Source organism: Arachis hypogaea, chromosome 18 (genome assembly GCF_003086295.3).
Source record: "Arachis hypogaea cultivar Tifrunner chromosome 18, arahy.Tifrunner.gnm2.J5K5, whole genome shotgun sequence".
NCBI lineage: Eukaryota > Viridiplantae > Streptophyta > Magnoliopsida > Fabales > Fabaceae > Arachis > Arachis hypogaea.
Window position 1 is genome coordinate 115,215,683 of NC_092053.1, and position 17,965 is coordinate 115,233,647.

Sequence of the window (17,965 nt, forward strand, 5' to 3'; positions counted from 1 at the left end):
TGCCACAAGGATATCTGTGCCTCAACTCCTAAGCTTGTATCTTCTTGTCACCTTCTATGGTGCAAGCAATTGGATCACATAATGAATATATGGAATGTCAATTGCAAACGATGAATTGGTGGTAGGACCACGCGATATCTTATCTTATGAATGAAATTTCCTATAAGTTATTGCCACGTGGAATAATTGATTAGAACGGAACGGAACCTATAAGTCTCGATCTGTGTAGATGCTTCTTGCGAAATGCGAATCCAGCCCAAAATTAACTAAAACCGTTTTTTTTTTGAAAAAGAAAGGAAAAGTGTGGGAGTCAATAGAATATTTGTACAATGCGTAAAATAGAGAGATTTATGGAGTATTAGAGATAGAAAAAGTCTAGGGGGCAGTAATTTTTGTCTTTTGTGTCCAACACTTAACCATAAAAAGAAAAGTGAGTGATCTCCTATCGTTGGATGTAATTTCACACCATTAAAAAGACTATTGATGGCCAATTGATGGTTACAAAACACAAAAGTTGCTGGCCACCTAGCACTTCTCAGAAAGATATAACCATTAGTGTTATCTTTTTCCATTAGCCGTAAGCTTTTGGGATGAGTGGTATCATGACATGGTATCAGAACTCTAGATCTGAAAGGTTAAGAGTTCGATCTTTGAATGATTATTCTAAATATTATGGGTGATGTTCATTTTGTAACTCATATAGCCCATTGTACATATTGTACAAATAAACCATTGACTCCCTAGCAGGACTCAAAAAGAAAACCTAGTCTATACTCCCACGGCTTGGATAATATATAAAATTTTTATTAAAAAAATAAATATATATAGTAATTATTATTATAAATATTTTATAATTTAAAAATATTAAAAAAAATTAGTATTTGACTTAATTAGCTGAGTAGTTATTTCACTCGTTTATTTAAGCAAGTATTAAAAGTTTAAATTCCGTATTGTATGTGTAGTTATTTATTGGCTAACGGCGTTAATAAATGGAGCATCAATACCTGGTGGATTAATCTTCATTTTGCCGAGTTAAAAAATACTAAAAGAAAAAAAACATTTGTTTTTAAAGTAAAAAATTTTCATTAATAACAATACTTATAGAAATATATCTTTATTGAAATTTACTTAGAACAATTTTATTTATTGATATCGTATTTATTATTAAAGTTAAAATATATGATCAACATTATTACATGTTAAAATTTCACATTTTATGATATAATTTTCAAGTTTTTCAGCTTATAGGCATACGTCATTATAAAAATTATTAGATTAATTAATATTTTTTGGTAATATTAATGGAACACTATTGTTGAATATTAGTTATTATAGAAAGAAACTAACAACTTTTTTATTTAATATATAATTTATTCTATTAAAAATAAATTAGCATTTTTTAAATTGATGAATGCATTTTCTTCCAATTTTTTATACCAGTGTATTTGACAATATTTATTAATAAAGAATAATAAATAATCACACTATCCTATAATATAATGTATAAAGTATAAAGTAATTTCTTATCTTAAAATTAATTATGGTGTGCGAGATACGTTGTGCAGAAATAACGATATGAAGAGTACATGCAACTATGTATTCTTCAACTGGAGAGCTCTTTTATCTCAATTAGAGGGGACCTAATCGTGCAGGATATGCTCAATAAGAGAGATCAAAACAGCATATTCACACATGACACAACGACTCCATATATTAATACACTTTCACTAGCTCATCGATCAACTAGCTCAAAATAGTGAAATACATAAACTTACCTATATACCACGTAAATCAGGCACACGCTGGGAATATCAACAACAATGGCAAACTATGGAGGTGAACCTACAGAAGGAAAAACAATAACAATCAAAAGAGAATACCAAAATGACTTCAACTAGACTTCATGAATTTAGTTGGAAAGATCATTGCGGACAAAGAAATTAGTTTCAGAACTTGCAAGAATACACTAATGGGAATATGGGGCAATCCTAAAGGTGGAAGAATAAAATATTGGTAAGCTATAAATTTACAAGGGAGGACCGTGGAGTATAAGGGGATATTTGATCAACTTACAACTTAGAGATAGAACGAGTCAATATATGAAGTAGAGCACATATTCAGAGTTTTGGGTGCAAATGCATGGTGTGCCACTGGATTATATGAGCAGCATAACAGCGAAGCTGATAACAGACAATATCGAGATAGCAATGGAAGTGGAGGACCCACTAAGAGACAACATTTTGCAAGGACCTTCCTCAGAGCAAGAGTAGCGTTGGATATCAACGGATCGCTTTCAATAGGAATCTGATTGGACAGGGATAATTTACCTAAAACCTAGGTGTTTTGCAACTATGAAAGACTACAAAATGCATATTGTTTAAACTGTGAGCGGATTGGGCATGGGAAGAAAGAATGTAGTAGGGAAAGATTGATGACTGTGTGAAACCCAAAGGTGCCCAGATACATAGCGGGTCTTGGAATGTCTCAACCAAAAACCTTGAAAGTTGTGATGGAGAAGGAGGAACAGATGAACAGTAAGGAAGAACCAGAGGAAGGATGGGAAGCACGTGACAAATTAACAGCAAACAAGGGCGTGAAAGAACTATGGGAATTTGCAGAAAATGGAGTAAGTAGGAGTTCAGGAGAAAAAAGCAGAAGCAATGAAGAGAAAATGCTGAAAATCTGGTGATTAGGAAAAAAGCAAGGGAGGACAAAGTAAAACAAGTAAAAAATATCCTCAAAAATCAGCTGCATGATCAAGGGCATATTGGGCATAGGCCATATGGGGTTATATAGGCTTCTGGAGAGATCATTAAAGAAGTTATATTGAGGATAAGCAAAGAAAACATTAGAGGAAATAGGCCTGATCCATTAAAGGGAAGAATTGACATAGGGGAAACAAGGTTAGAATAAGAAGGAAAGAAGGCAATGGAAGAGAGCCCAAATAATACAAGTGGGGGACCAAAGCTGACCAAGTATTCAAACAGTCCAATGAAAATGAACCCATAAATGGTAATGGAAATTAAAAACAAAAATGAAGAACAGAAAACCAACAAGAGAAAGCCCAAGGAAAAGACGAAACCAAGACCGTGTTGGAGCTTTTAAAAGAGAAATTTGAGAGTAAACCAAAAATAAAAAAAGAGAAATTTGAGAAGAAAGGAGATGTTGAAAGGGTGAGCTTTTAAAGAGAAATTTGAGAAGAAGAAAGGAGATGTTGAAAGGGTAAGGGAAGAAGGAAAGAAGACAATAGCAAAAGAGACTCGAATTTACAAAGATGGCAATGGAAGCTACAACTTTGTGGAACTAGCTAGTGATGGTGAACACAGGGAGCAGCAAAGGAAGGAAGAGGAGATATGGGCAATGGAGCTAGCACACAAGCTACACTACAAGCTGAACATTAAACGTAAAAGGGAGAATAGTGACCAGCTTATGATACAGGATGCATCTAAAGTAAAAGAGGAAAAACAAGAATTGGAAAAAAACAAAAAAAAAATCGGAAGAGTTGCGAAGATCAAAATGAAAAAAAAAACAAGAAAACTGGACAACAATAATAAAGGTAAGCATGGTACCAAGGCTAAGGAGGTGGACCAACACATGTCCCACCTTACACCACGAGTATAGTTAGTTAGAACTGTTGCGGGGTAGCGGCCCCCACAACAGCCTCAGAGATTTAAGATCTCTGTAGGAAGCTGAAGCCGGATATTTATTTCTTATTGAGACTAAGACAAAGGAATGTAAGATAGAAAAGTTAAGAAGGGAGCTATCTTTTGACAAACACTTTTGCGTTGAACCCCAGGACTTGTCTGGTAGTCTCTGCCTTTATCGAATAAAAATCTGATTATTAATGTTTATGTTTGGTCTGATAAATATATTAGAACTCAAATAAAAGAAAGCAATAGGAATGAATGGTTGTGCAATTTTCTGTATGGGAACCCAAAATCACGAAAAAGAAAAATTCAATGGAGGGAACTGTTTACGCAAACCCTATAAATAAATGATCCCCAAATTTTTATAGGAGACTTTAATGATATTTTGGAGCAGAAGAAAAAAAAGTGGGATTGCAACCAAAACCAAGAGATCAATTGGAGGAGTTTAGAAAATTTGTAAATCAAAATGAGCTGATGGACATTGATCTTAGAGGGGGATAGGTTTACTTGGCTCAGCAACCCAAGAAGTGATTTTCTGACCAAAGAATGGTTGGATAGGGCCATGCCTAACTAGGCTTGGGGAGTGCAATACTTACAACACTTGTCCCCTGCATTCGGTATTAAGACCAAAAGGAAGAAGTACAAGTACTAAAGTATTTTGGTATGAGGCCTACTAGAAAGACCATAGAGAATACAAGATAGTTATCAAGAGGAGTTGAGATCAGCAAGGCAACTAGGAAGAAAAATAGGAGAGGTTGAAACACGAGATAAAAAGTTGTAAGGAAGATTTAAACAAATGGAGTAGTAGAACTTTTAAGCAGACAGATAAAGAGATAAACAAACTGAAAGAAGAGTTGAAAAAGTTGTTGAATATGGATTTTACTGAAGATAAGCAATAATAGATTCTAATTTTGAAAAAAAATATTAAAAATCTAGGAGGGAGGAAAAATATTAGGGTCAACGCTCAAGAATTAAATGGCTCAAATGGGGGGATAACAATACCGCATTTTTTCATGCACCAAGCCACCAACAATACTATGACTTCTAGAATTTCTTGGACTATTCTTCTCGTCCAAAACTGCAATCCTTTGGGGAAACCAAAAATACAAAACCCAGTGTGAAAAGTTGGGACTACATAGTTGCAACTCTGGATTTGAAGCAGATTAAAAAACTACGGGAACACTTTTCTAGTTTATTATTAACATAAAATTAAATGAAAACAAAAAGGAATCATTTTCCACAGGGCATTAAATCCATCACAGAAAGGACAATAAAACCTCATGTTGAATACAACATTCAGCCATCCAATTCATTTCAATTCCTCCAATAGTAGGCCAAAATGAGATGGTACCCACTTCTAGTGAAAATAACCAAGAACCTGTCCACCCACATTCCTTCTAATGGCCTCTTCATGATCCAAAACACCATCAGGAGTCGTAATCACAACATAACCCCACTGCATAGATAGAACGAGAACGGCATCATTATCCTATTCCTTTATTTACTTGATAGCATCTGATATTCTTCTATAACGTCATATGAACTGTAACTCAGTAAGCATCAACAAACCTGATGCGTTGGGAGAGTGCGAATTCTGTAGGCTTCAATATCCTTCGCCTTGATGTCTTGTCGATATGTAAGTGCCTTGCAATCATTAATCCTACCTTGCAATTCAACTGTTATCCTGCCCACTCTATGCGGATCATAAACTTCGAAGTTCTTGATATAGCCTATCAAGAGTCACATTGAATCAGCAATACTTAAGAGAAAGCACTGCTTAGAGACCTTAAACCAAAGAAAATGAACTAGGTAAGGAAACCCCACATATAGAAATTGTCCAAGTCGACATCAACCTAATCGCAACGAATAAACTAGCAAAGTATCCATGTCGAAAAGCTAGTACTTAATCAGACAAGGGGATAATGGGAATCAAAACTCAACAAATATTACAAATTTAAAACTTAAATTACTCATTCGGTTAAATGGGTTCCAACCTTGATCGACACCATTATAAATTTGAAAGAAAAATCAAAACCCTATAAATGAAAACCACGCGCAAGAGTAAAAAGGAAGATAAATATACCTCGAGTTTTCATGATTTGGAGAAAGGAGGAGATGACAGTGGAGATCGGCTTGAGCTCCACAGAAGCTTTCCCTCTCCTCTCTGCATTCACCATACTCCTCAAAGCATCATTCAGTATCCTCCTTCCCATTTTCTTCTCTCAACTGAACACACAAAAGCAGGCATGGGTTTTATCAACTCCAATACATCATATTCATGGAAATCAATGGGGGGCGGGTAAGGCCAGATTCTCACTCCACCCAACCCTGCACTGCACTCTATTGAACTACACTCAAGACTCAACCATCCCTATCCTACACAAGAGATCCAACAATCAAAATTTCTACCTCATCCCATATAATTTATCCCAGCCTGCAGAATGCACAGTATCCACTAAAAGTGGCTGGATTGAATCGCAGCTCACAAGTTAAAGACCAAGGTTCTGAAAACCGGATCGGTCATTGAACCGCTCTAGTTACTGGTTCACTAGTTCATTGGTTCAACCGTAGTTCAACCGGAAAAACCGTTTTATAATAAACACCTGATTCTATAAAAAAATCAATGAATAAAGCAACTGGTTCTAAACACTCTTCTACTGCAATTTTTTACTTCAAAAGGGGATCATAAACAACTAGTTCTATGAATAAACTTCTATGAATAAACAAACTACAATGATATCAAATGCCAAAAATAAGCCAATATGAAATAATAAAGAGTTCTCTCTTCAATTCTATGTTCAAGCTTGTAGCAGACCAGAAACAACAGAGTAATACCGTTGAAATAGTCTTCCTTCTTAATTCTTATATACCTCAAAGAATTTCCTACAAAATGAAAATTGAACACAACACACAGCCTTAAAACAAAAACAAAACAACACTCAGAAATCAATCACCTCTTCCAAACATAGCCTTAAAACAAAACAGAACAACATTCAGAGTATGAGCAATGATCACAAAAAAATTGATTTCTGAAACAAAACAAAAACAGCAAAACCAGCAGAACAGCATTCAGAGTTTGAGCATTGATCACAAAAAATTGATTTCTGAAACAAAACAAACAATCAACAAAACAATGAAAACAGAATTTTCTTCAGAAGAAGAAAACAATGAAAATATGAAGCATATAATAAATCAATGATCACCAATATCCAGCAATAATCTCAAAGACAACAATAAATACACAACAACAATTTAGCAAATAAACAAGAACAAGACCTAAATAGAAAATCCAACAAATTAAACCGCAGCAACCTAATAATTTAGCAAATTAAAACAACAGCATCCCAACAATTTAGCAAATTATCAACTTAACAAGTTCAAGAACAGAAAATCACAACAAAAACCAAAAAATAATTAAAAATAACAGAAGAACACCAAAACAACAACACAAGAACAATTAGCAAATTAACAAGTTCACAATAAAAGTTACAATTTACCGGAAGAACACTAATGCAAGTGGAATCATCATGCTAATATGTTTTCTCCAAAGATGCTATTTGTGCAGATAAAATTTCGTAATTACTAAGATCTAATTATTCTAATTTCACATGCAATCAACTTACTAAGTTTCTAAAAGCTAGAAATTATAAAACCAACCAGAAATATGGTTAAAGCATTTCATCAAACATGTTGAGTGCGGTAAAATTAAAACGAAATAAGAGAATTCAAAGCTTAATATCAATGTGATAGAGAAGAGAACATAACTATTGTATACTTTAATTCGGTCTATGAAAAAAATCCAAACCACTATCAAATCAAATAGTTACTTATTGTAATAGAAATCAGAAGTTGCAGAGTTTGAAGCAGAGTATTGGTGTTGTGTGAGTGTTTGTCTGGTGGCGGGTTTAGGGAACTCACGACGGTGACAAAAGAGAGCAGTTCTACGGCTAGGTGGAGCGCCCGGGTTGGTCGCAGAGTTTGAAGCAGAGCAACGTGGCTTCCAGACGAACGCGAATGCGAACTCGAACGGTGAACGGCGAGTGAACCCGAACGGTGAACGCCGAGCGAACGTGAACGGCGAAGAACGCGAACGAAGACGACGGCAAACAAACGGCGGCGGAAGCGCGGCTGAGAAGACAAAGACGACGGACGCCGAGCTCGAGGAAGCAGCAGCGATCGGTGACAGCCTACAGGGGTTGAAGACTTGGAGCACGAGGGAAGCTGGATAGATGGACGGACGGCGAACTTTGAGTGCGACCGACGGCGGCAGTATGCCACTCCTTGCGGCGGTGGTGTAGGCTTACAGTGTTAGGGTTTTTTGGCTGAGTTTCTGTGATTTCCTTTTGAATGAAAGAAAGAAGGGGAGAAAGGGGGAAAGAAACGAAGGAGCTTCCGGTTTTGTGTACACCGGCCGGGTCCCGGTTCGGTCCGACCTCCGGTTCTGGGCCGGTTTAACGGTTTTTTATTAGTTTTCTAATCAACGATTTTACATACTTGACCGAATCGTTAATGTTGCCGATTCGCAGTTGGATTGGTCCAATCAGCCAGTTCGGTCCGACTTTTAGAACCATGTTAAAGACAGAGAATATTGTTTTAATGTAGCTGAGTCAAAAAATGATAGTATTGTACAACAAACACACAACAAAGCCTAAAACAAAAAGAATCAAACACGGAGGAGAGGCAGAGAGGCGGCGAAGATCGAGGGTACAGACAATGCAACCAAACAATGAACAAAATAAATAAAACAGAATGTTTTTTTTTTTAAAAAATAACAGCAATCAAAACATGAATCATACAATCACCAATTGCAAATTTTGTTTTTCATAATAATAGAACAATGAAAACATGAATCATATAATAAATCAAAAGATAACCAATTGTAAATTTTTTTAATAAGAACAAAAGTTAAAACAATGAAAAATATAATAACATACAATTACCAATTGAAAAAGAATAATGAAAACATTTAGCATATAATGACTGAGAGGTAGAAAATAGTCTGAACAGAGCAAATTGGAAGAGAAAAAATGGAAGCGTACCAGAGACTCAGAAAGAAGTAATGGACCAGTGAGGGGAGAAGCAGGCCAGACTAAGGTTGCACCGGTGGAGAAGACGTACGAAACTGTTGTGCCGGTGAAGAAGACTAACGAATCCACTGGAGCAGAGAGAAGACACGCGATGCTCACGGCGGAGAAGAGGGGGTGGGGAAATGTGTTATCAGATTAGGGTTTAGAGGTTTTAACAGAAGGGGTAGTTTTAACAGCAAAGTGTAGTCACGTCTGCAAATCGGTCATTAAAACGACGGATTTATCAATTTATAGGATTAACTAGTTTAACTGTTATTCCCAATTTTACAAAAACCGAACTGATTAATGAATTGGTAGGGTGACTGATTTAATGATTTAGTGGTCCGACTGAGGTTCAACCGATTTAATTAAATCGTAATTATCAGACCCGGCTCGACCTGGCCGGTTCAACCAGAAATCTGCCACCCGGTCATCTGACCGGGCCGAGCCACTCATTGAAGTATTGAACCGTCCATGTAACAGACCCGGTAAAACCCGATTCGGCCCAACGGATTTTATGTGAACCCGATGACCCGTCCGGTTAATCCAACCCGGTCCAGGTCGTGTTTATTATTTTTTTTTCTAAAACGACGTCGTTTCAGGCTACCCCCACTACAACAAATATGGCCTTTAGCAACGTCAAATTTTGCAACGCCTTAAAACCGTTCTCTTAGATAGTTTTAGACAACAATTTTTTGTAGTGTTACTGTTGAATTCAATTTTTCATTATTTTATAGCAACAAATTAAAACCGTCCTCTTTGACTATTTTAAAGAACGATTTTATAATCGTTACCATGATTTGTTTTTACTTTTTAAGCAATAATTTTTTTTGTTGTTTAAATAATTGTACAAAAGAAACGCATAAAAACCGTTACCAAAATGCTATACTTTAAAACCGTTCTTTTAGATGGTCTTAGATAACGGTTTTTACAGTGTTGCTGTTGAAGTTCAATTTTTCATTACGTTATAGTAACAAAATAAAACCGTTCTCTTTGACTATTTTAAAGAACGGTTTTATAACCATTACAACAATTATTTATCAAACAATAATTTTTTAATATTATTTAAATACTTATACAAATTAAACAATACCAATAAAAATAATTTTAAATAATCATATAAATTAAAACTATTTTTTCTATAAATACTGAATTTATAAAATACTAAAAAACTATTGTTATAAATATATAACAAATATTATTTTTCAAAAAAATAAAATTAAAATAATTTTATAATAAATATTATATATTTTTGTTATAAATATATAACAAATATTATTTATAGAAAAAATAAAGTTAAAATACATTTATAATAAATATTATATATTTTTATTATAAATATATAATAAATATAATAAATATAATTATAAAAAAATGAAATTAAAATAATTTTAAAATAAAGATTAAATATTTATTAAAAAAAATTTTCTCTAAGATAATAACCAAGGACTCTACTCAAAATATAAAAAAAACCAAGGACTTTACTGATCTCTTAAAAAAGAAATCAGAGCGCGCTCTTCTTCCTCCCTCCAACATCAATGTAACCCTAACCCACATCAACTCAGGCATCAGACCATCATCGCGCTGCAGCTCACCATGTAGGCCGAACCCATTGTCGAAGAAAGAGTTTCTGGTGCCCCGTCCTTCTTCCCGAAATCGTCGCTGCTTCCTTCTCCCCAAAATCGTCGCTACGTCCTTCTTTCCAAAGTCGTCGCTGTGTCCTTCACTTCCGGGAGTCGCTGACTCTCTCCTCTACGCGGCGTCGCTGCTTCTCCCCTCTCTGCGGCGTCACTGCTTCTCCGTTCTCCGCGGCCTCCTTGCTTCTCCCCTGTTCTGCTTCTGCTTCGCTGCTTCTCCCCTGTTCTGCTTCTGCTTCACTGCTTCTACCTCGCTGCTTCTGCTTCACTGCCTTGGCTGATTGTGGGTTGTGATTCTCCTTCGCTGCTGCTGCTTTGCTGCCTTGGCCGTTTGTGGGTCTGTGGTAAGTGGGTTTTGTCTCTGATTTTCTTTTGTTTAGTTAGGGCGTGTTTGCCTTGGCCATTTTTGTCTCTGCTTTATTTGTGTTTGTTTCAGTCCTTTTGAATAGTGCTGTGTCGAGGGTAGTCATCGAATATTGGTATATGAATTTGTGGAGAACAATAGCCTTGCAAGTTCTTTGCTTGGTAAATATTATAACAACTTGAATGTTTATTTATCTATGAATCTTTCCTAAGTTGGATGGCTAATTGGCTACTGAACCTTTAGATTTTTAAACATTATTAGAGTTTGGATTGAGATGAGACGTGATTAACTGATTATGGTGTTGCGATTAGGGAGCGGAATAAAGTATGGGAATGTGGGATTTGCTAATCTTTTGCTGTTGCTTTTGTTCACTAAATTATTATTTGGAAATGCTGCTGTAATTTTATTTTGATTTTAATGTTGATTTTCTGGCCCAATTTTAGGCCTAAGAGATAAACAGTTGCTTCAGTTGAAGGCAGAGACGGCCCAAGATCCCCCCGAAAAAAAAAGGCAAAGACAGACGTTCATCTTAGCCGTTTCGAGAGCAGATGGCGTCTTGAGAGACCACCGATCCAGGGATAAGTTGGAGCGCGGTTGGCAATCTCTTTGACGGCAGCGGCCGCTTCAGTCAGTCCTTGTGGGCTTGTGGAGGAGTCTTCGTGGTGGTTCGTTCTATTCATATAGAGTGGTATGAAAGTTGCACTCCATCTGTGTGATGTTTGCTTCATGTATATTATTGTAATAGTTCACCTCAGAAGTTGAATATATAATGCCATATACTTAAAGCAGCTAGGAATTCTATGATTTGCTAGGTTTTTGCATAATTCCTATAGACACAAAATGGGTAATGGTTCTTTGTCAATGCTGCTCTGATTTTGTTTTAATTTTAATATTAATTTGTTATAATACTGTTATGATTTTGATTTGGTAATTAGTTTTCTGAAAATATTGTTCTGGTTTTGCTTTGATTTTAAACTTAATTTTATATTAATTTAGTATAATGCTATGTGATTTTGATTTAGAAATTGATTCTCTGGAAATGCTATTTTGATTTTATTTTGATTTTAATATTGATTTGGTATAGTGCTATTCTGATTTTGATTTGATAATTGGTTACCTGAAAATGTTCTGATTTTGTGTTGTTTTTAATTTTGATTTTGGTCATTGCTCTGTTTTGGTCATTGATTTAAAATAGAAAAATATTACCACAATTATGAAGATTTGTATATGGTAGATTGGTTTTACTCATGTGCTATTATTTTGAGTCTTTTTGAATTGTTCAATGCAAATAAGTTTGATTTTGTTGTTAATTTTTGGATGTCATAAATCAGAAAAGTGTTTTGGTTACGTGGTAACTAGTGTCTTTGGTGGGTTTTGTTTGATTTATAGGTGATAATGCTAGTGTGTAGTCATAGAAGGGATAGTAACATTAGTATTAGAGTTATGGTTATAAATTGCTTATATTTTTATTCTTTGTTGCTGTTGTAGTTTGCCTCTTTAAAACCAGAAAAAGGGAATCAAATAGTGCATCTCTCTATAGCTGCCACTATCTTAGACATTGAGCTACACTACAGGTAAATCATTTAATATATTATCCTTTTAAATTCATTTGAAGACTTAATTGTTAAGAATATTTAGTGATTGATTGATTGCTTAAGCTTCTTTGCATAGTTTGTTTGATACAAATTGTTAGTTTCATGATTGGTTGAGATGTTCTCTTTTGAACATTTGTGGTTGACTTCTAGAAATCCTTTAGAAGTAATAAGCTCTTGTTTGAAAAAATCACTTATAGTTAGTCTAAACTATATGTTCGTTTCTTTTATTTTAGTTGACAAAGTAATGGACAAAACGTGGACTAGTTTACCAAGACATACTGAGGGTTACCAACATGGTGTTAATTCATTTTTGGATTTTGCCTTTTTTAAAGGTAGACCACAAGGACAAGAAATTCTTTGTCCTTGTTCTATATGTAACAACTTTAGTTGGGGCGAAGGGATGAAGTTTATGATCATCTAATAAGTAAGGGATTTCAAAAAGGTTACACTGTGTGGGTTCATCATGGCGAAAGGATAAGTCACATGGATAGTGATCCTGATGAGGTTGAAGTCAATGACGAATTTGTCGACGACATTCATAGGCTGCTAACGAGACGTTTCGACATGTGCTTGAAGGAGATAAAGATGGTGATGAGCCAAACGAAGATGCAAAAAAGTTTTATAACTTGCTTGAAGAAGGAAAACAAGAGTTATATCCTGGTTGTAAAAAATTTTTGACATTATCATTCGTTATCTGAATGTATATGTTGAAGACTCTTAATGGTTGGAGCAACGCATCCTTTACTGCTCTACTTGAATTATTGAAAGAAGCGATTCCTCATTTGAATATTCCTGATTCTTTCAACATGAAGAAAAATGAAGAAATTGCCACCCTTAAGCAGCAACATGCAACTGAGAAAGCAACATTAGAGGGTAAGGTTGATGTGATGCAAAAAGAAGTAGATGAACTAAAATCGCTTGTTAAGTTGATGCTACAACAAAAAAAGCTCAGAAGTGGACCTTGACATGTTAGCTGCTCAATTAGGAAGCACTTTAGGCAATATGAACAATGATGCGCATGAAGAGGTATTATTTGTTGTTAAAGTTTCTATGTTATCATATCTTAAATAATGGTTGATTATGATGATGTTGATTCAATTGTTTTGTGTATCCAAATAGAAGAATGCTATGATATATATGTTTGTTCTCTCTATCTCTTAAACATTTTTATTTAACATTATTAGTATTAAAGATGTGTAGTTTTATATTTGATTTTTTTGTTTATAGGAAAACTATATTGAAGGGGAAATCGAACTTGATTAAGGTCAAATTTTTAAAAGCAAATATTACAAAGTAAAATTGATAAATTTGGGGACATGATGATAAATCTATTTACTACTTAGCTATTTCAACTTTTTTTTGTTATTATATTTTTTGCAAAATTAGATGATATAGTTCGAGGTTGTCATGACTTAGGCTATAGTATTATGGTATTTGGAAAAATGATGATGATATAAGTACAAGTAGTTATGACCTAGACTAGTATTATGTTATCTTGCAATGATAATATAATGTGATTGTGGATCTTACAACAATTTTTATAAGTTAAATTTGATGGGAAATGTTCAATTATTTTTCTTTAGTGACTTGATTCAAATAGTTTAGATTATTTATTGACACTAAATAATTAAAAAAAATTGAAATTAATTTCATTCATGAGAAAACTATTGTAAATAAAGAATTATATATTACAAAAAAACTGTTGTCAAAAGTTACAAAAGACAATGGTGTTAAAACCGTTGTCAAGATGATTACATAATGGCAACGGTTTAATACTGTTGCCAAAACACGACACCAATGGAAATCTTTAAAACTGTTGTCTTAGATGATTATAAAATGGCAATGGTATTAAAATCGTTGCCGAAAAATGACACCAACAGTAACGCTTGAAAACCATTAGCTATGTGAATAATAAAACTACAACAGTTTAAAACCGTTGCCTATCCAGTTACGGTTTTAAACCGTTGGATCATTAATAAGAACAGTTCTAAATTGTTGCTTATTGAGTAACGGTTCGAAACCGTTGTTTAAATTTTCCTTCAAAACCGTTGTCTATGCCAGTAACTGTGGCAACGGTTTTTTTGTTACCGTTGTCTATGAGCATTGGTAACGGCCGCATATACCACAGGTCAAAAACTGTTGCCAAAGCGTTGCCTAAAGTTTTAGAAACGGTTTTTTTATCTACGGCAACGGTTTTTTACCGTTGCGAAAATCCTTATTTGTTGTAGTGCCCCCACCCTCTTTGAATGAACCCTAAGCCACTAATTGAGACTCTGAGTGCAACCACCCCCTCTGGTAACCCCAGCCAGCCTTGTCTCTCTGCTCTCTCGAGCTCGGCGTCGGCAGCCCCTCACCCTCACCTCATCACTCTCTCATCTCTCCCCTTCGTCGGAACCAGTGAAGCAGTATTTGCTCCCTTGGGTGGTGGTGGTGGTAGTCGTCTTCTTAACCAGGTGAGCTCCAGTTTTTGATCCTATTCTTTCTATAGTTCAATGTTGATTTCAGTGAATCTGGTGATTGTTGAATGTGATTGTTGCTGTTTTATTTAGTTTTTTAGAGTTGTTGCTGTTCTTTCTCTGGTCCAATGTTAATTTCGGTGAATGTGAGCAAATTTTAGAGTTCCTGTTCTTTCTGTTTATTGAATGTTGGTTTTTTAGAGTTGTTGTTGGTGAATCTAAGCAAATTTTAGTTAGAATTGTTGTTGAATTTGGTAGTTGCTGCTGTTGTATTTGGTTTTTTAGAGTTGTTGAACCTAAGAAAATTTTAGTGAACTTTGGTTGAATAGTTAAATTTGTTGTTGATTATCATTAGTGAACTTTGGTGGTTGTTGCTCTGTTGCTTAAAAACTCACTTAGAAAAAATCTTTTGTTTCTTTTGCTAGAATTTAAAAAATGCCTTCATCTCAAACACCATCAAACACGCCACCATCTCAAGAACAAGCATCATCGGCAGCTCCTGATATTACAACAAAGAATTTATAATAATAGAGTGAAGATTGATCCTGCTTGGGGTTATTGTAAATAAATTGTGAAAAAATCAGAAAAAATCACTATGATGTGCATATATTATGACAAACCTGTTAGGAGAGGTGGGATTAATCGATTTAATTATCACTTGGCTGGAAAAGAAAGAAATGTTGAGAAGTGTAAAAAGGTGCCACCAGCTATTGCCTATCAATTTAAGCAAAATATTGAAGAATTTATGAATAAAAAGAGGAAAACTCAAGAAATCAATTTGAGCAAAATATTGAAGAATTTATGAATAAAAAGAGGAAAACTCAAGAAAATTATGCAGAAAGTTATGGTGCATGTGATGAAGTTGAAAGAGAATTTGATAGAATGGAAGAGCTTGAAGCACAACAACAAAACAACAACAACAACATTCAAGAACAAGGTTGCCACCACCTACATCTAGGAAAGGGAAAAAAAACTATTGGAATAGAGACTTTTTTTTCCATCTTCAACAACACCTAGAGCCCAACCAACTGTAAAAAGTGTATTGCAAAGTAAAGAAATTGTGGAGAAATGTGACATTGCCATTGCAAGATGGATGGTTGATGCTTCTATGCCATTTAATACAATTAATTCAGCATATTACCAACCAATGATTGATGCTATTGTAAACATGGTGCAAGGTATAAGGGTCCAAACTTTGGTAGAGTTCGTGGGTATTTGTTGAGCAAGTTGGTGGATGATGTAAAAAAGATGATTGAACGTTATCGTAAAATTCGGAAGCAAACTTGATGTATTATCATGGCTGATGGATGGACTGATCATTGTAGGCACACTTTAATTAACTTCTTGGTTTATTGTCCTGAAGGAACGATTTTTCTAAAGTCAGTTGATGCTTCTCATGCTTCCAAGGCTGCTCATTTATTGTTTAAGATTTTTAAGGATGTTGTCTTATTTGTCGTTCCTGAAAATGTTGTTCATATAGTGATGGACAATGCTGCAAATTATGTTACTGCTGGAAGGTTGTTGGAAGTTGAATTTCCTAAGTTGTGTTGGTCTCCTTGTGCTGCGCATTGTATTAATTTGATTTTGCAACATATTGGGAAGTTGGATGAGGTAAGTGAGACCGTTTCACATGCTTCCAAAATTACTAAATACATATATAATCATTGTCATCCATTGTATCTGATGAGGAAGTTTACTGGTGGGCGAGAAATACTTCGTCCAGCTCCAACTTGCTTTGCTACCAATTTTATAGTTTTGCAGAGTATTCTAGCTCAAAAAGATGCATTATGAGCTACGGTCACTTCTAAAGAATGGACAATCACAACCTATGCCAAAGAAGCTAAAGCTAAAACATTTGTGGATCAACTCTTAGACTTTAAGTTTTGGAATTAATGTACGGATATTGTCAAACTTATTGAGCCATTTGTTCATGTGCTCCATATTGTGGATAGTGAAGATAAAGCTGCAATGGATTTTCTTTATCAAGCTTTTTATAAGGTTAGAGAAGAGATGGTGAAGAGGTTTCAACGAAGAAAGAAAATTGTGGAGCCTTACTTGAAGATTTTGGATACTCATGGGGATTCACAACTTTGCAAAAATCTTCATGCTGCTGGCTATTGGTTAAATCCTGCTTTTCGATTCAATGCTGAAAAACATAAGCAAAGCACTTCTGGCCTACTAGATGTAATTGAGAAATATGCTTATGGTAATCCAGAATTGAATTCTAAGTTGACAAGTGAGATGAGAATATATAAAAATGTTGAAGATAATTTTGGAAGACAATCTGCACTACATAAACAAAACACAGTGATGCCAGGTAAATATTTTATTTGGTTTTATCTTTCTTTATTAGTTTATTTATTAACAAAAGCTAATTGTAATGCATTGTCTCTTTTGATTTTAAGACTAATGGTGGGAATCTTATGGAACTGGAGCACCAAATTTACAAAAGTTAACCATTCATGTTTTAAGTCAAACTTGTAGTTCTTCGGAATGTGAGCAAAATTGGAGTATTTTTTAACACATCCACACAAAAAAAAGAATCGGTTAGAACATCAAAAGATTAACAATCTTGTTTTCGTTCATTATAACTTGAGGCTACAACAAAGGTATTTTTCTTTAAATATTTATCTACTTTTAAAAATTATTGTTCATTAAAATTTAATCTTTAGTTTAGTAACTATATAAATGGATAACATAGGAATCAAACGAGAAAGTAAAGCTATGATCCAAATTGTCTTGATGCATTTAATGACCATTTGGATTGGATATTGGAAGATTCACCACCGTTTTTAACTCCTGAAGAGGTTGATGCTCTACGACATGATTTGGCAAATATGTCAATTCAACCAACTTTAGATGATCTTGGTATCAATTGCTTGACTATTTTAATTGTGACTTGCTATTACGAATTATTCTTGATATTGATTTGTGAAAAATACACAAATGTAGATAAACATTTTTCTCATTTTGATCAAGCTCCAAATTTGTCTTATGAAGATATTGATACCGACTTTGAGATCACTCGTCTTTGTTGATTTAAATTGAAAAAGTATGTTGTACTAGTGACTAATTTATTATCTTTTTTTAGATCATTAGTTATGTTTAAAAATTGATATTAAATTATTAATATTTGTAAAGACTTATATTTTAAATTCTAAGACATTATTTTAATTTTATTTATATAATTTTATTTTATT

The 17,965-nt window shown here is 34.4% G+C and overlaps 1 protein-coding gene and 1 long non-coding RNA gene across 6 annotated transcripts; one reads left to right on the forward strand and one right to left on the reverse strand.

Moving 5' to 3' along the window:
* Positions 1 to 4,819: 4,819 nt before the first annotated feature.
* Positions 4,820 to 8,936, reverse strand: LOC112771523 (small ribosomal subunit protein uS8my). Of its 4 annotated transcripts, none has more exons than XM_072223913.1 (5): positions 8,687 to 8,936; positions 6,483 to 6,530; positions 5,731 to 5,873; positions 5,217 to 5,377; positions 4,820 to 5,103 (listed from the first exon to the last, which is right to left on the reverse strand). In XM_072223913.1, the coding sequence occupies exons 3-5, from the start codon at positions 5,858 to 5,860 to the stop codon at positions 5,005 to 5,007; spliced, it is 390 nt and encodes a 129-aa protein (XP_072080014.1). In that variant the 5' UTR covers positions 5,861 to 5,873; positions 6,483 to 6,530; positions 8,687 to 8,936; the 3' UTR covers positions 4,820 to 5,004. The 4 variants fall into 4 exon arrangements, with proteins under 4 accessions (XP_072080014.1, XP_025672078.1, XP_072080013.1 ...); XM_025816293.3 differs by lacking the exon at positions 8,687 to 8,936 and adding an exon at positions 7,566 to 8,020; XM_072223912.1 differs by lacking the exon at positions 8,687 to 8,936 and adding an exon at positions 7,475 to 8,010.
* A 1,211-nt stretch (positions 8,937 to 10,147) lies between these two features.
* Positions 10,148 to 17,753, forward strand: LOC112772020 (uncharacterized). 2 transcript variants are annotated; one of them, XR_011875798.1, is made up of 6 exons: positions 10,148 to 10,694; positions 11,158 to 11,402; positions 12,203 to 12,288; positions 12,543 to 14,762; positions 15,191 to 17,082; positions 17,171 to 17,753. It is a non-coding gene; the product is annotated as an uncharacterized lncRNA (long non-coding RNA). The 2 variants fall into 2 exon arrangements; XR_003187305.3 differs by lacking the exon at positions 17,171 to 17,753 and having other exon boundaries at positions 12,543 to 13,335; positions 15,191 to 15,553.
* The last annotated feature ends 212 nt before the right edge of the window (positions 17,754 to 17,965 follow it).